At 38.3% G+C, this 23,487-nt stretch overlaps 3 protein-coding genes across 4 annotated transcripts in view; 1 reads left to right on the plus strand and 2 right to left on the minus strand.

Moving 5' to 3' along the window:
* Window positions 1-5,865, minus strand: part of LOC124255264 (nuclear export mediator factor NEMF-like) — a 53,132-nt gene extending 47,267 nt beyond the window's left edge. The window contains exons 1-4 of the mRNA XM_046689123.1: window positions 5,700-5,865; window positions 4,197-4,265; window positions 2,201-2,303; window positions 465-590 (exon numbers count right to left, since the gene is read on the minus strand). Of these exons, the coding sequence (XP_046545079.1) occupies window positions 465-590; window positions 2,201-2,303; window positions 4,197-4,265; window positions 5,700-5,755 (354 nt within the window). The 5' untranslated portion in view covers window positions 5,756-5,865. The remainder of the gene's footprint in view (window positions 1-464; window positions 591-2,200; window positions 2,304-4,196; window positions 4,266-5,699) is intronic.
* Window positions 5,866-5,950: 85 nt separating this feature from the next.
* LOC124255265 (kelch-like protein 12) lies at window positions 5,951-8,629 on the plus strand. The gene is made up of 2 exons (XM_046689124.1): window positions 5,951-6,291; window positions 6,824-8,629. Exon 2 carries the CDS (start codon window positions 6,836-6,838, stop codon window positions 8,624-8,626), a length of 1,791 nt encoding a protein of 596 aa, XP_046545080.1. The 5' UTR covers window positions 5,951-6,291; window positions 6,824-6,835; the 3' UTR covers window positions 8,627-8,629.
* Window positions 8,630-12,458: 3,829 nt separating this feature from the next.
* Window positions 12,459-21,667, minus strand: LOC124255394 (delta(3,5)-Delta(2,4)-dienoyl-CoA isomerase, mitochondrial-like). 2 transcript variants are annotated; one of them, XM_046689303.1, is made up of 8 exons: window positions 21,586-21,667; window positions 20,830-20,984; window positions 19,294-19,382; window positions 18,752-18,876; window positions 17,639-17,752; window positions 16,903-17,045; window positions 15,887-16,037; window positions 12,459-13,601 (listed from the first exon to the last, which is right to left on the minus strand). In XM_046689303.1, the coding sequence occupies exons 2-8, from the start codon at window positions 20,949-20,951 to the stop codon at window positions 13,506-13,508; spliced, it is 840 nt and encodes a 279-aa protein (XP_046545259.1). In that variant the 5' UTR covers window positions 20,952-20,984; window positions 21,586-21,667; the 3' UTR covers window positions 12,459-13,505. The 2 variants fall into 2 exon arrangements, with proteins under 2 accessions (XP_046545259.1, XP_046545258.1); XM_046689302.1 differs by lacking the exon at window positions 21,586-21,667 and adding an exon at window positions 21,286-21,333.
* Between the last annotated feature and the right edge of the window lie 1,820 nt (window positions 21,668-23,487).

The following is a 23,487-nucleotide window of genomic DNA, read 5'->3' on the forward strand; positions in this document are numbered from 1 at the left end:
CACATCATGTAAATGTAACGAATACATATGTACTACAGCCTTCACTAAAATCATCAACGTACAGTCTGACTGAATACATCCGGTAAATACGGTATATTTGTTTTGTCAACAACCATTTACCACAAACCATATTTCAGCATATGAGCAATGCACAGAGCCTGGAAGTAGCAACATGTCATCTGTCCACTATGCTCAGCGAATAGCTGCCAGTCTCAAAATCTGCTAAAAATGTGTCAACGGGCAAAATAAATAAGTCAATTCAAATGATCGCATGAGACAAATCTTCATTTAAAAACTGCAAAGAAAAGTAAAAATTTCCTAATTAATTTTTTGCAAAACACTGCTTACATAAAAGATCTAGTCAGAAAAGATCTGACTGTTTTCATAAGCATATCTGCACTGCTTCTGTAAGTTACTCTAGGGTCAGTAGAAGACATCCAACTGCAACATCTGCATGCACCTACCCTATCATACAGCTCCAGGATGACATGGTATGCAGCTTCACTGGAGCCAAACTGGAAGTCAACAATTCTGTCCACACCAAGTTGCTGAATGCACTCCAACCGGCGACCTTTGAGATGCTTCCTCATCTGAAATCACACAGAAGGTATTCATCAGTATTATCAGATGGCCTGACATGATTGTAACACAAGGTTTTGTGGGGACCAATCCACAAAGCATTTGCAGCAAGATGTTGTAGACAATGTTGTATCAAACTGTCTGACATCCTTCTGAAGTTAAATTAAAAATTAAGCTATGTACATCATGCTGTAGTGTGTAAGTAGTACAAAATAGTCATTTACTCTGCTGGTGGTCAGCTACACCCTGATGCAGGCATGCAACCTATGAGAGGCATCATTCCCAAGAAGTCATCTGTCAAGATTACAGGTCATCCTCCATTATCAAGGGTACCGTATATGACCGTCTATAAGCCGACCCCATGGATAAGCCGACCCCCAAACTTGACCCTCAAAATCAGTGTCAAAATCATATCTCTCATGGATAGGCCGACCCCCCGCGATGGGTCGCGGCCAACAGAGACCAGAGTACCCGGTAAGTATGTTCCATCAACGACGAGACACCATTACGAGAATATTACATAATAAAGATTACCGGTGTTTGTTTACCTTTTTTTAACGATCACTGCTTGCATGCATCATCAACAAGACACCATTTGGAAAGTGGATATACAGCGTAAGTGTTGGTGAGAATATTACATAATAAAGATTACCGGTGTATTGTGGCAACATGTGTTTGTGTTCCTTTTTATATCCCGGCGATCACTGCTTGCATCAACAGCGAGACGCCATTTTGTGAAATCGGGTGGTGGAGAGAGAAAAGTACCATCGGTAAATAAAAACTGAAGTCAACTTTTGTTTCAAAATATATTATTTAAGTGTCCATATTTCATCTATATATATATGACAATAAGAAAATAGTCCACTAACAATAAACACTGACATTTCTGCAAGAGAGTTCTGAGATTTTCACAAGTCATCGGCCGTAAACCCATCAAATTCCGTGTCACTGTCCTCCTCATACTGTAAGTCGATCCACATTATTCAAAGAATTCACTGTCATATATATTGTGTCTACTCACGGATCGAAACAAAGTGTAGTTGACAGAAAATGCATAATATATTTTGCTTCTCTAAATATCATATTTATTGTAGCAACAAACTGGCTTGCTGATTTTACCCCATTCAACAATCACAAACTGATTACCGCCTCGTTCCATGTCACGTGCTTACCACGTTCATGATGGTCCGTATAACCTTAGTGTTGATTATATATTTTTTACATAAAAACTATTACACAATGCTAGGATATATTTCTTTGGGTTAAATAATAGTATTCAATCAATAGAATTCATCCTGTTATATTATTGTGCATGTTTGAACTTGTTCGCTGGGAAACATGTGCACAGCTGATTGCTATTTCCGGCTTTGTAATGCGAGACAAATCGCATACGGTAATCTTAATTAATTTATAGAGCAAAACTGTAACTAAAATTACACAATGCTAGGATATATTTCTTTGGGTTAAATAACGGTATTCTGTATTATATTTTACTGATGACTGCGTCAGAATTCGATCCCGTTATATGTATTACATCTCTGCCTCACTTACTTGGCTTTTAGGACCCCATATGTAATAAAGCTAAATGCTGTGAGAAGTCATGATTATTACGAGCCCCTACCTTCATGGAAAAGCCAGACGGAGCTGGGTTTTTAGGCCAGTCAAACTCAGTACTGTGAAGGCGTATCCCAGATTCCAGCAAAATGACCACTTTTTGATCAGGTCTGGAAATAGAACAGATTGGTAAAAAATTCACACTGCACAAAAGTGAGAGAGACTTGGATTTAACTTGGCTTCCAGTTACGTCACAGTGTATCAGCTTAACATGGGAGAAAGCCTGAAAAGACTGAGAGCCATAACATAAGTAGATTGCTGGCAAAGCTTGAAACATGATCAAAGTGAATAATACAACCACTGGTTTCTGCAATGTCCAGGGAACAGAAGTCTTCACAATTAATTGCAGTTCTGAAGCAACTGGGCCACTTGTAACCCCATACTGCACATAAGTTATATTTGATACAGCAGTGGGCTTAATAACTAGCAGAGAGCGGAAGGTCGCGGGTTTGATCCCTGGACGCATCATACCAAAAGACATTAACATTAGTGCTGTAACGATGCATGAAACTATCGATGTACTACAATTGTTGAGTCTCTGATAGCAATTATCTGTTGAGCCGTTGGTATATGACCAGATGGTGGCCACATGAATATGTGCAAACACCCAGTTGCGGGTACAGCAACGTGCAGTGAACTTGGACAAAGTACTGTGACTATGTTATCCCAGTCCACCCAGCTGTGAATGGGTACCTCGCTAGGATGAGAAAGCCACAAAGCTTGATGTACCAGTGCCTTGAGCATGCACTAGTTGCGTGGATATGTGCGCTTTATAAATATCCTATAATAATAATAATTAATCGATGATAGTATGTGTGGCTATCGATGGTTTAAAATTGACTTCCGTTGATAAATGCACAGCGCAAAATACAGGAAGTACCAGATTCACTCACTTTGATTTAGAGTTATCCTCCCCTGTTACCTCATAAACAAACTTGATCAGGGTTTCAAGTTTCTTGTCAGTTATCAAAAGAGACTGAAACTACTTCAGGTTGTTTGTATTTTATATAAACTACACATTTATTTGGGAAATGACTTCAAATAAGACAATTCAAGGAGAAATAGTATTGCAATAGTTGGTCGCAATAGTATGTTGCAATAGACTATCACTATCGCAATAGTTGTTTCCCCTTCAATAGTCACCCCAAGTTAAAATATGTTACTTGTTGGTCCCTGCCTAGTACTCGGCATTAAAGGGTACAACAAGGATTGGTCAGCTCAGTATAATGTGTCTGAGTGGGGTATTCATGCTTAACTGCAGCATGGTATCTCAGTGGGCTAGCACTATAAAACCAGCTTAAGTCTGGGCTAGTACAAACAGCCGCACACACATGCGCATGCACGTCATCATAGGAGCAAAATATTCTCAAGTACGACGTTAAACCCCATTTCACCTCACCTTAATAACTTGGACATACATAGGTACAATATGTCAAGCCCTCCATGATGTGGCTAGAAGGAACATTGCTAACAGAAGAGTTAAACCACACTCTCTGAATTAACCACTAGGCCAGGTATCACAAAGCATTTAATACGTTGTTTGGTTTATGCTATACTGGAGTTTCCGTAACATTAGGACACCTTTGTGAGATAGAGACCTGGGCCCTGTTAGTCACAAAGCTCTCTTAAGCTTAAGGTCTACGTAACTTATCTCATGCCATTCCTAGTAACATAGAAGGTACCTAGAATGCTATGAGAAAAGTTACGAGATCTTAGGCTTACGAGCTTTGTGAAATGGAGACCCTGTCCGCAAAACCCTGTATCTCGTGGAAAGGCTATATAAATGGCCTATTATTATTATTATTATTATTATTATTATCTGGGCTAACCAATAATTCAACATGAGCAAAAATCCATTACAGTATAACCAGAAGAGTATAAAAATGACATAATCACATATTGTAGCCATCCAACCCTCATTTTATCTGCTACTGTGACCAGCTTCCACCTTGACTGTGAACCTATTTTATCACATACCACAACATTGCTTCACTTATACTTACTTTGCCAGTCTGATGAGGTAGGTCTTGTTGTCTATATCATAGATGTTGACCACACGCATGCCAAGAAACCTGAAAACATACACAAAACAATTACCTTATGATCCTCATGCACCTATTTTAACATGTCACATTATCACATCATCAACTGGTCAAGGAATTGTGATTTATTATTGGGAAGTGTATGAATTTCCAGCCATAAACTGGACTGGACATTCTATGAACTCAAACAAGTATGCAAGGTTAAGGGGTCCTTGTTGTAAATGACAAAATTGCCCTTTGAAGATTGATATCTGTCTAAAAAGCATAAAAGTATTGACCTAGATAAAGCTATATACAAGAAACAATGCTCTTTCTTCAGTGATCGTGCTACGTTTGGTCACTGTCAACCAATGGACATTATATAAGTTAAATCATTGTACCAATAGTGTGAATACACGATACTACTAAGAAAGTGGTCAAATGTAACATATGTCACATTTGGAATTACACTTTGTCAATAAATTCAGATTCTAGTACTTTTATTAGGGTGAGTCCCATCGAGCCCACTCTGTCAAAGTCAGGCACCTTATAGCAGGACACAAAGTTAGTGATGTCCACTTGTGTGCAGGTAAGCATATCGCTGTCACAACAAACTTTGTAGCTATTATTCCCTGTAGATATTTTCCCTGCAGGCATTATTAGACCAAATCATGAAAGCACTGAGCCTGACTCTGTCATGATTATCGCCTACACACACACACTGTCATGATTACACACACACACACACACAGAGAGAGAGAGAGAGAGAGAGAGAGAGAGAGAGAGAGAGAGAGAGAGAGAGAGAGAGAGAGAGAGAGAGAGAGAGAGAGAGAGAGAGAGAGAGAGAGAGAGAGACCTCCCTTGTTCCACTGATAATGTGGTTTCACCTACATGAAAGATTTTTCATTTTCATCATTCACAAGGAGAAGTCCAAATCCCATAATAGACAGGGAGGTGAAAGTATATGAAGATAGGGTATGTTCATGAATAATGAACATCTGATATTTCTGATGTTCTATCCCTGATATCTAACTTGAATGATGAAAACAACACCTACTAAATAATTCAATCCTGTTCATTCAGTGTGTTGGTTATTGTAATACAAATGTTAGTTTGTGGAAGTATAAATGGAATGAGTGACAGAAGAATATCCCTTGAAATTGTTAGTGTCTCATAAAACCTTTTCATACTATTCTTGCTCGTACATTAATGTGTAATCTCATCTACATTCTAACATAGAATCTATGTTGGTTTTACAACTTGTAGAAGATGACTTTTGAAATAGTTTGTCCCGGATCATACTGTGTTCATAGTCATTGTTTCAGAGATATCATTTATTTGTCATCATAAGAAATGTTATCTTAGGTTAATGACACAACTTAGTTATTTATTATGTATACAGTCATCTTCAAAACAGTATGATACAAATTCACGAAAATAGCCATGACCCGTTTCGGAGAAAAGTTTAGAAAAAAAGTATTTTACCTTTGAAGTTCCTTGACCACTGCGCTAATATCGACTGTGCTAAATCTACTCTTCATTCTGTACAGTGTTATATCTTATTCCTCAGGTTGTAAGTTACCACTTCGTCAAAACATCATATGTTTCACCATACTACACAAGCATTGGCGTTACGAACTTCCTGTGTAAAATTACGTTTTGGCAAAAGTGTTAGATCTTATTTCATTGGTCAAAATGAAAATACTATCCAATGAAAGCCAACTTAACAAAACAGGTTTCAACCATTCTCAGATAACTTCCGGGTGGAAAAGTGCGTCTGCTATGGGAATGTTGGTATATGTTCTGTAAATATCGTCACTACTCTTTCGACATGAAATTGGGTCACCGTGTCACCTTCAGTGCTTGTATATGTAAGTCACGTTTATTGTGCGTGTACCGATAATACTGCAGAGACATTTTCTCGTTGAATTTGACGTCGGAAAGACAGATCAGAATCTACCGAGCTAGACTTGGGTCACATGATACTAGAGCCTGTGGTGTTAGTTCAGCAACGACGGATATAAAGTTGACTGGTGCGATTCGTGTGACAGTGGGAATTTCAACGGGAATTCGGAAGGTAAACAACAACACTGAATATGAGTGCTAAATGTTTCATCATTCTTAACCCGAATGGTATTGCCAACATTGCCAACGTCCGAATGCTATCTGGGAATTTGCATTTAATACTTCTTCCTACCCGAAGTGGATATGTGTGAAACCCATTTCTGATGTCAACCGCCGTGCTACTGCTTGATTGCTAAAAGCGTTTTAAAACCACACAACAGCCGTTCACTTAAAATTTACAACATTATGTAACGGCGTCATTAGATGGGACAGGTCAAGACGTTAATGATGACCAAGCATTTTGGTTAAACTTCCCAACTGATAAGCATTAAGATTCTATCTGCAAAAAATGTTTAGATGACAATATATTATCTGCTGTAAATATGATTATTTGCAATTAATATGGAAAAAATGACCATCAGTGTTGTCTGTGAAAAACTCTTATCATATTCATAGCTACTTATCATCTGATCATTGCTCATTTACATGAAAAGCATTTAGAATGTTTGAGAAATTGATAGATGTGGAGTATTTTGTCATTTCAGGTAAAATTCATCATGGATGATGATTATACACAACCACCCACCTCCCTTTTTGACAACTACCGCACTGAAGTATTCAGCTATCATGGAATGGAAAACTATAGCCTCGCATGGAACCACTTTGAAAAATGTCGCCAACTTGGACAGTTTACTGATATCATCATTCAAGTTGAGGGAAAGGAGTTCCCATGCCACAAGATCCTTCTAGATTCTTGCTGTCCATATTTTAGTGCGTATTTCTCGTTCTCAGACACGGAAAATCAGAACACTATTTGTCTGAAAGGAGTTTCTTTAAGTAGTTTCACAAAACTGATCGACTTCATTTACACAGCTACATTGACAGTATCTGCAGATGAAGTAATAGATCTTTTAGAATGTGCAGACTTTCTCCAGTTGAGGGACCTTGTTCATGCATGTAGTGGCTTTCTACTTCAACACATCAACCATGACACCTGTCTAAAAATCTTTCAGTTAGCAGAGGCTCATCTTTTGCCAGACCTTAAAGAAGCAGCATGGGAATATATTCAAAACCATTTCAAAGATGTTGCAGAAAGTGAGTCTTTCCTCCACACGCCAAAAGATCTCCTTAACAGAATACTCACAAGCAGAACTCTCAAAATGGATTCTGAAATGATAGTATTGAAATCTGTAATAAACTGGGTCATGTTCAGTCGGAATGACAGAGAGAGAGATTTTAGTGATTTGATTTGTCCTCTTGGATTCAGTCCAACAGATGTTGATAATGCTGATGTATTGTCTTTGTATGGCAAAGATGTGTTTGACCAGGTGATGAACTGTGTTGGTGGATCCAGAATTTCAAGATATGAGCAGGTGATGGTCGTTGTGAGTCGCGACACGACTTCCAGTAAGTTTAGCACCAGTGATATCTTCTTCTACAACCCTGAAACCAGCAGATGGCACACATTGACCTCATTTCCATTTGAAAAACGTCATCATTTTGGAGTGGCTTTGCTGAACAACAAACTCTACCTTACCGGAGGGGTAACCACTGAGGTGCCTCTGTATGATAAACAGAAGCAGATATTCTCTGAGGCATGGGAGTATGATGTCTTGGGAGACACATGGCGACAGGTTCAGTCAATGAATGGTGTCAGGTACAACCACAGCAGTGCTACACTTCAAGACTTAGTCTATATTGTAGGTGGCAGAGGCAACAGGAAGATCACAGTCAGACCTGATGGCGAAGTATACAACGCTGCCACAGACCAGTGGACTTCTCTCCCTGCTATAAAAGAAGTTCAAGGAATTGGAAATGCCGCTCTAACGCCTCTCGATGGCAAGCTGTACCTTCTGGGTGGTATGCATAGCTCTGTTGTTGCAGGGAGAAGGGATGTGTCATTTGACTCCTACAAAGGAGCTCAGTACTATAACCCTTTAGACAATGAATGGCATGACCTTGTGATATTGTCTTCCCAGATTGATGCTGAGGATTTGCGTCTCAGCAGAACAGACTGTGTTGCAGTCAATGGATTCTTGCTCCTCATCAATGACCAGCCGGGCAAAAGATTAAAACTTTACAATCCTGTAACTAACAGACTGACTGATTTCATCTTGTCCCATGGCTATCACAAATTTGGTGGATGTCACCTATTCCAAGATCAGCTGGTGATATCAGGTGGACTTGAGGACAAATTCAGGGCCCATGACATGGTGCATTGCTTGGATCTGAATGGACCTCCATCAGACTGGAAAATGTTAAGTCCTCTACCAGTATCATTGTCTCACCACACTTGTCTTAATGTGTATGTGGATCTGAAGGCACTGAATGATAGAGACAATTCATGAGAGCATCAACTGGTGTGTGTGTCTTTAGCATGAAAGCCAAGGGATTCCTTGTCATAACCCTAATCTTATAAGTTAGAAATAGAGCCACAAGGCTCCACTATAAACTATATTTTGGTAATATTATCTGCAGACTAAAGTCTTTGAATGGCATTCTCAAAATAAAGATGACATCCATAAGGGACCGTTCATAATTTATGGCTAGGGGGTGATGATGATTTTTATGGAGAAGCATGTACAATGTGAGTGACAACCCCACCCCCCCCTAAAATTTATGTACAAAGTAAGTGACCCCCTGCATGTCATGTACAAAATCAATTACCCCCCTTCCCTTCCCATATTTTTTAAGCATAATTTTTTAATAATGTTGTGTACAAAATTGATGACCCCCCCTACCTCACCAGAACAAAATGGGTGAACACCCCTTAAAATCATCACACACACACACACACCTCCACCACCCCAGCCATAAATTATGATCGGTCCCTAAATTCTTGCCTTTTTCTGCAGACTATTTACAAAATATTGTTCCAAAAGATTGTAAGGAAAAGAAAAATGTAGCGAATACTGCTGCTTCAAACAAATTTGGAAATTTTAAATTAATACACACTCAAACTTAAAGTCCTGTGCCCCATGATTCTCAGGAATAAGGTTTTTAACTTTTTGTACAAGGAATATATTTTTATACGAAGAAATCTGTATGCCAAATTTGAGCTTCACAGTATCAGAGAAGATATTCAAGCTCATGGTGAAAGTTCAAAGGTCTTTATTTCAACTGCACAGGTCAATGTCAAGGCTACTGTAATTTCAAACACTATCAGTGACAGCAAGTTATGTACTTCGTGGGATGGTTGTCTTTAGCTGAAAGAATGGATGAGATAAAACAGTCACTTTGATCTGGTATTAGTGTTTTTTTATCAACAGTAGCAGTCATATTTGACTCTGGTTAATCAGGTGGTATGTTAGGTTCATTACTTATGCAGAAATGCACATCTGAATATTTATTACGCACTTTATATTCATTTCAGATCGTTATGTTGCAGTGATATTTGTCCTGTTTGTTTACCTGAATACTAAGGGACCGTTCATATCTCTTTTATCATAATTTATGGCTAGGGGGAGGTGATGGTGATTTATGGGGGGATCACCCATTTTGCTCTGGGGAGCTGGGGGTCATCCATTTTGTACACATGTATTAGCGGTGGGGGGTGTCAGCAATTCTGTACATAAAAATATGTTTAAAATTATGCTTAGAATTTATGGGAATGGGAAAGGGGTCATTTATGTTGTACATGACATGCAGGGGGGTCACTTATTTTGTACATAAATTTGAGGGGGGGATCATTCACATTGTACATGCTTCTCAATAAAAATCATCATCACATCCCCCTAGCCATAAATTATGAACGGTCCCTTAGTACATGGGAATTGTTTAGGTCAAAGGTTAAACAGGTCTTTTTGTGGTATGGTATTTGTTCATTTTATCTTTCCAAATTTTTCTACCTTTTCCATTTAAAAATGTGAACTGTGCTTGCTCCTCCACTAAGCCCCAGTAACAGAGTGATTATGTCACTTTCAGTGAGCTGACAATTAAAAGGTTGTAAAGGTTGGTGAGTGTACAGATTCTTTCTTATTTGATTTTAATACATGTATGAAAGAAATAATTCACTTGAACAATCATCATGGTGGTAGATATCTGATAGTCCGAGATATACAAGTAAAACAAAGCAGTGTTTTCGGCAAATACATACATGGATAAAACAAGAAACCATGGCAACAAGACCGGAAGTTGGATATCCAATGAATTTTATATTTGATTCATAGATTATTACATTTCATGGTCTTTGACATTTCACGTTCTTTGTGGGAATTTGTCTTGATTTGTGTGTGTCAGCAGTAACCCTCCTTGAATTTTAAATTTGATTCATAGATAATTACATTTCATGGTCTTTGTGAGAATTTAATCATGTAATCTAGTGAATGAACCAGTATGGTCTGACACCCCCTTTCCCAATATCACAGCAATATCATAGCAGGGGACACCAGATATGGGCTCCGCACATTGTATCTATGTGGGGAATTGAACCCTGACAAGCCAACGCTTTAACCACTTGCTTACTAAACTTCCCCACATAATCTAGAGTGATTTTAGAATATAACCTAGCTTGACGTTGCATTTACATCATGATGATGGAATCTTTTAGCGATATTTGTTTGTATTTTGTGATTTGAGAATAATTTTTTGAGAATGCAAATTTGAATTGATGCAAATATTATTATAAAATAATATAAAGTCTGTTTATTTGAATTACTGAAACTAATTAATAGTTACATTCAAACAGGACATGTGTTGGAACAGATCTCCAGCAACCAGTGCTGGTCATATGAGGTGATATGATGGATCAAGTGGTCCGGCATGGTGACTTGATTGAATGTCATTGTGCCTCATCAGCATGGAAATTGGTGTATTGTCCAGACTTGTTATTCAGACTTGTTATAGCTGCAAAATTGCTGCTATACACTATACCCTATACACTGGAACATATTCTGACTGGAAAAACAATCAAGGGACAGAATATTGGTGTCTTATTTCTTCACTAAATCACCTTGAAAAGAAAAACAAGAGATTCCAAATTCCCAGCACTCACAACGCAGAGATTTTGATGTATGATATTGTTATCAGTATGTCATGAATATGATGAAAACTGTGGGAAGCTAATTCATTCAATAAAAATCAAGGTTCTGTGTCCTGCCGTTTTGGTTTCCTTTTGTTATGTTTGCACTCTCTTTTTTTTAACTCACCTGTACACTGATGTTTCTAATGCAGGTGTTGAGGTTTAACATGAGCAAGTCATTTGATCATGGAACTGAAAACAAATTTCATAACCAAATAATAAAATAGGTTGATTATAACACAGGTTTCAAAAGTATTCCAGTTTCTGGTGACGTGTGAGAGGAATGCCCAAATCGTTTTTTGTGTAACTTACCGGTATGAGCAATATATGGAACTAGGAAATATAGATTAAAACAACTCAGTGGATTCAGGAAATACTAGGGGATGCAACTCTGCACAGTAACTCAGACAACTGGTCTACCAGAACATCCTTGCTGTCAACGAGACTACCATCTTCAAACAAGCACTACAAGTAATTCTTTTCATTTCTTTAGCCTGAAGTTTGTTTCCTTCATAATTACCTAAAGAAATAGGTAACACTTGTAGATTTATAAATAAGAGCACAATATTAAAACAAAATGTCATATTTGCCTGCCTGTTCTTTCTTTGAGAGATTTGAAAAAGAAACATATGACTAAATTCAAATCTCTTGATGCTATAAATAGCCGATGCAATGTATATCAGTTTTCCAGAGTTCCAGCAGACGTTGTATCAAACTCAAACCCTTACCCCACTTCTCCTCAGTCAATCTGCAGACAATCTAAGAAGGAAAAATATGTTCGGCCTCTGTGAGTGAGTGAGTTTGATTTTCTGCCGCTTTTTGCAATATTTCTGCAATATCACAGCAGGTGACACCACAAAATTGGCTTCACACATTGTGCCCATGTAGGGAATCGAACCCAGGTCTTTGGCGTGAGGAGCGAATCCTTTAACCACTAAACTACCCAACGGCCCTTCAGCCTCTGTGGGGGCGTGGGTAGCCTAGTGGTTAAAGCGTTAATGGAGAGCACAATGTGTTAAGCCCATTTCTGGTGTCCCCACCGTGATATTGCTGGAATATTGCTAAAAGCAGCGTAAAACTAAAACTCAGTCATTCAGTCAGTCAGCCTCTGTGAGGATGTAATAATACATGTATAGGATAGTAAAAAGAATACAACTAAATATATACAAAAATAATTTATTAAAACCACTTCATTTGAAACACAAATATATCTGGATATAAATATGATATATGCTGGTTGTATTTTGTATGGTTATATCTAAGGCTGACTATCAATATAGATCACAGAGATCAAATATTGATCTATTCTCAATATATATTGGAGAAGTGACGTTAAGCAAAAACTCCAGGAAGAAATCAACATATTACACATCACAGTTGAAAATTGCATGATATATTTATGCATGGATAGATAACTAACCAAACAGCATCCTGAACATAATTTAGAAGCAGCCCATGCTGGAAGACCTAACTTTGTGTATTGTGATATTGAGCTAAAACTATATTTCATCACAAAAGCTTTTGTTCAATATTACCCATGCCATAATTTTCATATTAATGATCGTTTACAATTCTTCCAATCAACATTATTTCCAATTATCGATCTTTGTAGCCAGCCCCTCAAATAGCTTGTGAGAATCACTAACATTTGTCCAAGTAATGCATTATAAAGGACATGCTAGCACAAGCTGACAAACTTAAGCAATCAAGTTCAACAAAAGCAGCTTCATCAAATCAAGAAGGGTAATGTTTTTCAAGCTCTGGACACAGGTTCATCAGTTTACAGCAATTGTGCAGCTTTATGTCGAAGCATGGGCTTGACACATTACATAGATGGTAAAAGAATCATGAGGGCTTTAGAACAAACACACAACCCACTAGGCTGTCCTCCAAGCATGCTTCTTGTTTCTCACAAACCAAGACACTTTGATCATACCACAGGGACAGGCACCTTGAGTAAAATACAAGTAACAAATAGCCTACAGCTCTCTCCAGCCTTGTTTATGTCTATACCTATATTATCTGAAGGAACAACTTGTTGTTCAAGGATTTTACTCAGCTCAGGACAAAGTGATTAGTCTCACGGCCTATCAATGTACAACAGTCTACAGTTCACCGATGGTTTGAGCACAGTTTCTCGCAATGTATCTGTAATGTTTATTTTAGTCTCAATATGTGGCACAGAAGATACTGTCTTGATCAACAGATTAAAGTTTGGAGAAAGTTGGCGTTTTTTTCTGCATGGCCGCCATGGTTGCTTTGGTCAAATCTTCACTCTGAGACATGCCTTGGTTCCACACACTCTGAAAACCAATCAAGCTGTTACTTCCTTCACAGCAACTAAATTGCTTGGAGGTGCTGGTCAGTTACATGTAACATTGACGTTATTGAAAAAATTACCTTCCATGTCTAATCTGTATGGATCCCTGACCTTGCTGTGATTATGATTGACAAAATATCCATATCAACCTGAAGCTCTGATTTTGTATTTCTGTTTTGCCTCAAGGACATATTTACATTGTGTAGCTTCTATAACCACACTTGACACGGAGTAAGTAAATGTAGTGCAAATTAACAACCTCCATTAATCCATCTGAAAGTATACTTAACACACAGACAGAGATTTGACCATACATCCATTTTGATTTTAAGGGAAATTACGATGGACGTGACCTCTTGACCTCGAAACAGTCAGACACCTTTGTAGTTAGGTTGTTTTCCAACACTGACGATAGTGGTGTGGAACTTCACAGAACATTTTCAGCTACAATTGAATATACCTGAGTATGTTTTTCACCCATATATTTTGATAAAATCACCGGATGGTACACCAGTAACGCTTCATTTGACATTGTACCAATGAGACGAGAAACAACATAATGTTTAACATGTATTATATTTGGGATTACACTTTCTTAGTCAAGACTTAGTACAGATTCTAGTACTATTGTAACTATTGTTAGGTTGAGTCCCATCTGGGATTCGAACACATCCTAATTACCAGCACACAAAGTCAGCCACCTAACCCGCTCAGCCACCGCGACTTCCACAAAAATGGAAATCGGACAACTGGTAGTCTAGACTGCAGACTTTGTGTACCCCTCTGATAAGTGTAAATTTGCACAGCTACCACGGCCAAAAGCTATGATTACATAATGCCATTTAGAAAGTGGTCAAATGTAACATATATTATATTTGGGATTACACTTTCTTGGTAAAAGTACAGAGTCTAGTACTTTTGTTGTTAAACATAATGTTTGGCAAGAGGTGCAATTGCTTTGAACAAATGAATGTTGACATTGACCCTTGCTAATTTAATGTTCCTTACCATTTAGCTCCAACTGTTATATGTTCATAAATCAAATGCATTCGTGACTATGACACTTTTTAATTAATTTGAAGACACCATTAAGTGAAGTACAATTCAATAATATAGTGGAGAGGTGCTTCTGTGTACAGCTGTATATTTATATTTTTTTCTAAAACCTACTTAAATTAGATAAATACGAATCATATCGACAAATTTGACTAACAGTCTTTCTTAAATGCTAACAGGGTGCATAAAGTACACATGTTCCATATTACTTACAATGTGTTCCAAACAGCTAAAAGAATCGAGAGGGAAAATTATATACACCCCAAGTTCCATGTTACTTACAATGTGTTCCAAACAGCCTATAGAAAATGGATGAGAGGGAAAGTTACGTATGAACCAAGTTCCATATTACTTACGATGTGTTCCAAACAGCTAATAGAATGGATGAGAGGGAAAGTTACATACGCCCCAAGTTCCATGTTACTTACGATGTGTTCCAAACAGCTGATAGAATGGATGAGAGGGAAAGTTACATACAGCCAAGTTCCATGTCACTTACGATGTGTTCCAAACAGCTGATAGAATGGATGAGAGGGAAAGTTACATACAGCCAAGTTCCATGTCACTTACGATGTGTTCCAAACATCTAATAGAATGGATGAGAGGGAAAGTTACATACACCCAAGTTCCATATTACTTACGATGTGTTCCAAACATCTAATAAAATGGATGAGAGGGAAAGTTACATACGCCCAAGTCCCATATTACTTACGATGTGTTCCAAACAGCTAATAGAATGGATGAGAGGGAAAGTTACATACACCCCAAGTTCCATATTACTTACGATGTGTTCCAAACATCTAATAGAATGGATGAGAGGGAAAGTTACATACGCCCAAGTTCCATATTACTTACGATGTGTTCCAAACAGCTAATAGAATGGATGAGAGGGAAAGTTACATACGCCCAAGTTCCATATTACTTACGATGTGTTCCAAACAGCTAATAGAATGGATGAGAGGGAAAGTTACATACGCCCAAGTCCCATATTACTTACGATGTGTTCCAAACAGCTAATAGAATGGATGAGAGGGAAAGTTACATACCCACAAGTTCCCATATTACTCACGATGTGTTCCAAACAGCTAATAGAATGGATGAGAGGGAAAGTTACATACGCCCAAGTCCCATATTACTTACGATGTGTTCCAAACAGCTAATAGAATGGATGAGAGGGAAAGTTACATACGCCACAAGTTCCATATTACTCACGATGTGTTCCAGACCCTCTGCCACTCCATGGTCCCGGGAATACACCAGACTGACCTTTGAACCCTGTACAGCTATGGGACTCTTGCTGGCAATAAGCACTGCCAAATCAAGGGCCCCTTCCACCATGGCTTTCTTATCAGGGAAGATGCGACTGCAAATAAGAAAGCTATTAGTTAGTACCAGTACCTGGATCAGAAGAACTACTGAACTAAAACTACTATAGTCCGTTTGGCTCAAAAGCAGACCAATGAATTGCAATCTTACCCGAAAAGTAATAAACTTATAATACTCAATGAAACGCTGATCATAATCAAAACATCAGACCAACTCTGTGATTTGTTTGCAGAATTTATGTTCTAAAATAAAAAGGAGTGTTGCAGTTACAGCACACTGTGTCAGGATAACATACAAATGATACAAGGAAACCTTAAAGTCTTGCAGGTCATCACTAAAACCTACTAGGGATATAAATGTAAAAGATGAGTGAGTGAGTTGAGTTTGATGCTGGTTCAAGCAGTGTTGCAGTTACTAGGGATGTCACGATACATAAGTTTCATGAATCAATACGTATCACGATACTCATGTCAGATTCGACATGTATCACGATACCTATTTTCGCGACATTATTGCGTAAATTTAGTTACATTTTCAACATTAATATTTCATATTTTATAATTGTCCATGAAAAGATCAACGTTTTTGATTCTCAGAGATTAAAAAATCTAATTTCCCTTCTTTGTGCATGAAAATATTCATTTATAACTCTCATAACATCAAAAAACATGATACAATTGCAAAATGTTAACGATACATATACATATTTAAACCGATAATTTCAAAACTAAATATTGATAGAGCTTTGAATGTATCGATAACTGTATTGTCTTAGAAAAAGTATCGATGCATTGATGTATGGATGTATCGTGGCATCCCTAGCAGTTACAGCACACTGTGTCAGGTTAACATACAAAGGATACAAGGAAACCTTAAAGTCTTGCAGGTCATACACTTCCCACCTGACATAGCCCATGGAGAGAGCTTCATCAGCATAGAACTTCCTGACTGAGTAGACCAGTTCCCTCACCAAACTGTCATTGCCCACCACCTTGGGGAACCTCTGCAGCGTTCCAACATCTGCCGCCAGACCAATATCCACCTCCTGGACAGATTGACAGAAACACTGACTATACACAGTCCCATTTAACAATGATACTTGCTAACCTGACATAGCCCATGGAGAGAGCTTCATCAGCATAGAACCTTCTGACGGAGTAGACCAGTTCCCTCACCAAACTGTCATTGCCCACCACCTTGGGGAACCTCTGCAGTGTTCCAACATCTGCCGCCACACCAATATCAACTTCCTGGACAGAATGATGAACGCATATATTCAAAACCAAGACACAACTTCACAACACCTCATTCACACACAACCCAATCATAGTGGTAGCATGCTTGGGTAAGCCCTGTGCTTTTCTAACTTGAATGAAATCTCTGAAACTATACATCTTTACTCTGTCGCAATAATAGAATGACTAAATTGGGGAAGAGGCAGGACTAAACCAGAGCTTGCACTGGTGGAAGGGTCCACTGTCAATTGATAGTGTTTCGGTGACATCTCACAAGGAAAACATTTTGCTTCCACTCAGCATTACGAGCAGTTGAGAAAAAGTGAGAGAGAAGAAAATAAAAGTTTACAAATTTACATTTTGACAAACTGATTAAATAAAAAAAGAAATCCTTTCTGCTTGCCTTAATCTGAAACCATGCATCGCTGGTGCAGTAGCGTATATCACAGGCAGAGGTCATGTCAAGGCCACCACCCACACAGGCACTGTGGATAGCAGCAATCACTGGCTTAGTACACTGAAACATAACAGCAGAGTGTGGTAGAAAGGGGTGTTGTAACACCAGGTGGTACAGGAGGAGTCGGACATATTGTCTACAACAACATAACAGCAGAGGGGGACTGTAAGTGTGGTAGAAAGGGGTGTTGTAACACCAGGTGGTACAGGAGGAGTCGGACATATTGTCTACAAGAACATAACAGCAGAGGGGGACTGTAAGTGTGGTAGAAAGGGGTGTTGTAACACCAGGTGGTACAGGAGAAGTCGGACATATTGTCTACAATAACATAACAGCAGAGGGGGACTGTAAGTGTGGTAGAAAGGGGTGTTGTAACACCAGGTGGTACAGGAGAAGTCGGACATATTGTCTACAATAACATAACAGCAGAGGGGGACTGTAAGTGTGGTAGAAAGCGGTGTTGTAACACCAGGTGGTAGAAAGGAGTGTTGTAACACCAGGTACTTCAGGAGGAGTACAACAACTGCTGTCTACAATAATATAAGTTGTTCACTTGTCTCGAAGTGGACATGGGTTGATGCTGAAGGGCGAGGGGAACATAAACAAACATAAACAAACCCATGAACCACGAGGAACCAGTGAACAATGTATTTATCTTACCAAACACCTCAATGTTAATTTTGAAGTGTCTGAAACACGGGTATCGGATCATAAAAAACAGTGTCAGAGTTAGGCAATAGCCAACACTAGATATTCAGATGACATAGAATCAAGCAGACGACAAGAAAAACAAATTTAGAGTTATCTCCCTTCCTTCAGTTTGTTTTTGCAAAACATTGGTACTTTCCGTACATCATACATAACTCAACATGATAAAGAATTACTAACAAGACTTATTTTTTCACCTTTACTTCTGATATTTATTGATGATCGATAAATATTTAGTCAACAGTTATCAGTCTCTGTATCAACAGCCAGGCCCATTTGTGAGTAAGGGCTTTAAGCTACTATTAGCAATATTCCAACAATATCATGGCAGGGCACAAGTCAGGTACATACCCTCTCAATAACAGTGAAGGATTCCTGCATAGGCCTGAGATTCTGGCGCATCCTGAAAGCCTTCCTGCCCACATCAGCATCTCTTTGCATGATGTCCATACTAGCGAAGCCTCCCAGATCCAGGCCTGAAATTTTGGGGTTTATTGCTGTCATTCAGAAAATCTTTTTAATTAGTTGGTGAAAATATTCAATAAAACTGTTGACCAATGGTCAAAATAGACACAGAATCAGACCTCTTCAGTAAAATTATAGGGTTAGTGTTGCGGCTTCAGGGTGACATAAAAAAATCTTTATTTCTTGTGAAATGTGAAAAGAATGTTACTACACATTAGATTTTCATCACTCAGGCTCGAACTTTCAATTCAAATATGGAAATTCCATTTAATAAGCAAAATATATGTTGTTCATATAACATGTTCTTTGCATCCCCACAATTGGTACAGTGTTCATCCTGTTACCTGCAATGGACATTGCTATTACTGAGATTCCCCTAACAAACAAATACATAGACCAAGGCAAATCCCTGCACATAGCTGTCCCACCTGCTGTGAAGATCTTCCCGGCTCCAGTCAGTACAACAGCACGGCACTCACTGTCTCCATCTAGGTAGTTGAAGCACTCGACCATCTCTCTGTAGAAAACAGTAGCCTTCTAGAGTTACAGGAACTATTACAAAATGTTCAAAATCAAGCATGAAAATCAGCAAAACATCGTCACACCATTATGCACAGAAATATTTATTTAGGTGGTCCTCAGATTCAAATGAAAAACAATATACTGAGAGAAACAAATAAAGGAACACAGGAAAATTCAAATGTTCCTTTAATATTTCCCAGTTTTCATCACCAGCTGTGAAGAGCGCTGTGGGAAGAAATCTGAAAACTATAAAGGAATACTCCCATGAAGTGATGTTTTCTTATTTGTTTCCCCTCGGTATAGTTGTATATCTGGCCTCATGGTGCATAGTACCCACAAAATTCTTCAGGCTTATGTACCATCTAGACCTCTGAGATCAGAGAATCAGTGCTTTCTTGTTATCCCCAAAGTCAAACAAGCTAAATATGGACACCATGCCTTCTCCAATGCTGCTGCAAAACAATGGAATGACCTGCCTTGATTCATCCTATCCAGTTCTGACTACCAGACATTCAAATCTCTCCTGAAAACTCACTTCTTTAAACAAGCATACTATTTGTTCTGAGCTATATACTCAAATTGTACACTTTGCACAGGACATCAAGCCTGGAAAGGTGTGTTAAAAATATTCTTCTTGTGTTTATTATTTACCTACTCACGGTCCACAGTTCTAAATTCAGTAGTAATGTGCACAGCAACATCACTTCATATAGAACATAACATTTTTATATATGTGCAGTTGGCTTGGTAGATTTCCCTTTAAATTCATTCCAAGCCCTTCAATGAGTTTTACACAAGCAAAAATAATAACTGACATAATTTTTCCCTCATTTTATAGACATCATAGTCTGTCAATCAACTGTTTACTCAATACTGGCATGAAAAGAAACAAACTGGAAGGACGTGATATTATTCTTAAATGACATACAAACAGCACCTTCTACAAATGAGTGCATGAAATCAATACAACAGCTATAGTGATACTGGTGAATTGTCAATTTGGATGACAAAGAACATCCTTTCTATATGAAAATGTAATACATATAGTTCAGGTAAATCAGGTATAACAAAAGTAACTTTATCATGCCTAGCCTGGCAAATGTAATAATGTTGTGCAAACTGAAGAATATATTACCACAACCTTCATAACTCCCGTCAAACATGGCAGAATAAAATATAAATAGCAATAATCGAACTTTAGATATCGTATACAAATATAATAAGAAACAGAGTCTGTTTTATTAAAATATGGGGCTTTATTAAATATTTCATAATGACATAGTAAATTTGAAATGAAATGGGCTTTGATCTACATGCAAGTATCAATAATTTTACCAGCAACATAGTGTTGCACCAGATCACAGTAGCAATACAGTGCGGTGACATACTTCAACATAAAAACATTCATGTATGCAGCAAATGTGCAACAACAACAACAGTACCTCCAGAAAGCTTGGTTCATGGCATTCCGCTTCTCAGGTCTGTTCAGCTCAACCTGAACCACCATGTCCCGCGGTCTGGTGACGTTCAGAGTCTCAAACTTGGGGGTCTGTGCACTACACATGGCTCTCGCACAATGTACTGTAGCTTCTTGTTGCTATGGACATAGAGTAAATATCTGATCTTATTTCCCATTTTTAAACCTGAAGCACTGACGATATGTCATTGACCTTCTCTACGGTATTAAGCTAAATATTTACATTTTTGTAAACTTCGTTAACCTTTAGGAGTTGGCATATTGGCTGACATACCCTTTCACATCTGATGCCCTTTTTTAAAATGTGTATATTGCTATAAAACTGAGGTTTTGCAAACCCCAAATTAGCTATACCTTTTGGAACAAATATCAGTGAGAAATATATTACTATTTAAATACGTAGGATATCCTAATTAATTACCGCTAGTTTAAGTACCAAATAAATCCTCTGCATGTACGTAACACGATTGAGATGAATATAAGCCGTGTTGTTTTGAGAGAGAGTTCGAGCCGAATATATAGTTTGTATGGACTTTGACCACAGGTAAAATAACACTTATACTGTTATAGTTATATAGCCTAGTTTCTGACGATGGAACTACACAAGCTAACACTCAGTGTACCAGTTATGTCATTCACTGTACAGTGCTTAATACACATAAAAAGATAAAAATAATAAAAATCAGACTTTATATATGTGAATCAATTTCATTTTTCATACCTGTGACGAACGATTTCCAATTATTGCTAGCAGGCATTGGTTTTATCGAGTCTGCTTGTTCAGTGGTATTAGAGTTACCTACCCTTGTTCGTCTGCTATGTGGACGATAAGCTGGGCCCCGTCTCGCATATCGCAATATACGTTAGCGCGCGCAAAAGGAGCCGGGAACCAGCTTATGTGAAACGATTGGTCGAAAATCTATACTGTTGCGGCGCCAATTTATGAAAGCACGTCTTTTAAACATGTTATATATCGCATTCAACTTAATTAATGTGACTAAATGAATAATAAATGGGAACTAATATTACATTTCTTTTCCCCTTTTTCATTCAGGATTTGAGCTGATTGAGTTGTTATTGAAGCTGCCCACAATGACATCCACCGGACATCTACGGTCACATCAAGCAGGTTTAAGTTAAAGGTCACATGCAAAAATCAAACATAATTAAAACACAACTATCACTTATTCATGACCCATAATATACATTGCTAATTATGAAAAAACAAATAAACAAAATTATAAGCGTACAATCGCAAATCAAAAGTGCAATATTTTGTACTTGGGTTTACTTCCCTCGAAACGAAGCACCCGGGATACCGAACCCAGTCAGAGCGGATGGGCGTGCACTCAAGTGTAACGAAGTCTTTCATTGGCTGGTTCATTTGCCGATACGCTGAAGGCTCATTGTGTGTACATATAGAGATGATCTGTTTGATTGGCATTTTAGAAGTATGGTGAGTAATAAGAAAGTAAGACGCATATACCGTTGTCAAGCAAGAGCGACAACGGTATATGAATCCGTACCGAAACGTCGCATCATATACAATAAAAGAAGTTTTTATCCATAAAGAATGTATATAGAGATGTTGGGTTTTGTAAATACATGCTCTCTGCATTTGCGTTTGATCCAATCAACAAATACTGAGATGGTGAACTACTGCGTGGCTGTCGTCCAAGTACAAAGCAGGACTTGAACATGACAATCGGTTTCCGTCCGATCCAGTCATCCGAGAAATGGACGCAATTTGTTTGCAACCCACAAACATAAATACACGTCATGACTACAAGTATCACACCTGCCTGTCTGTGTAATTACATAATGTGCTGGAGACAGAACTCGAGTGCACGGGCCATAAATCAATGCGTTTTGTTTATGATGTATAGCCTGATAGGTGCTAAGTTCAAATTGCATGTGGTCAGTGATCTAAGTTGTGTATTGAATATTGTCATTAGCAGACAGGCAGACACATGGGTGTCAATAAAACTGACACTGAGTTTTGTCTGTGACAGATGCATATCTATATCACATGCAGTTAGAAATTCTTATAATGCTAAATAATGACGTTGATGTAAGTATCGAACTGTACCCTTTCAAAACACCGTGCAACTAATTGCACCCCAGGTACCCTAGCCAAAATCTGAATACAGAAACGTATCCTTTGACGGGTCAAGTCGCATTGTGCCGTTTTCTTGATCGAAACTGTCATACTGTTCTATTAGGTACATTTGATAGCGTTATATAAGAAACCAGCATTTACGTTAAAAAATTAGTTCGCGATACACAATACCACTTGCAGTGAAGTTGAACGGGAACAACTACATATATACGTTTTGGGTTGCGGAATATGGACTCGTCCTCCGTTTAAGTTACCGGGTACGTTTCTGTATTCTGATTTTTTAGGGTACACATTTGTAAATGGTTGTTTGTCACCCACCGTTCCCGAGTCCTAGGGGTGGTGATGATGATTTTAGGGGTGGGGTGGGGGGTGTATAGTGACCGTCTAGCAAAGGAGTGCATAAATCTTGACAAGATGATTCGATTTCTGGACATTTCTAAAAAAGTTAAAAAGGTTAAGGGCTATGATTCAATTGGGGGAGAAGAGGACACAATGCCGTTCACC

Source organism: Haliotis rubra, unplaced genomic scaffold (genome assembly GCF_003918875.1).
Source record: "Haliotis rubra isolate DU_JTF1 unplaced genomic scaffold, ASM391887v1 Scf6, whole genome shotgun sequence".
In the NCBI taxonomy this organism is placed as follows: Eukaryota; Metazoa; Mollusca; class Gastropoda; order Lepetellida; family Haliotidae; genus Haliotis; species Haliotis rubra.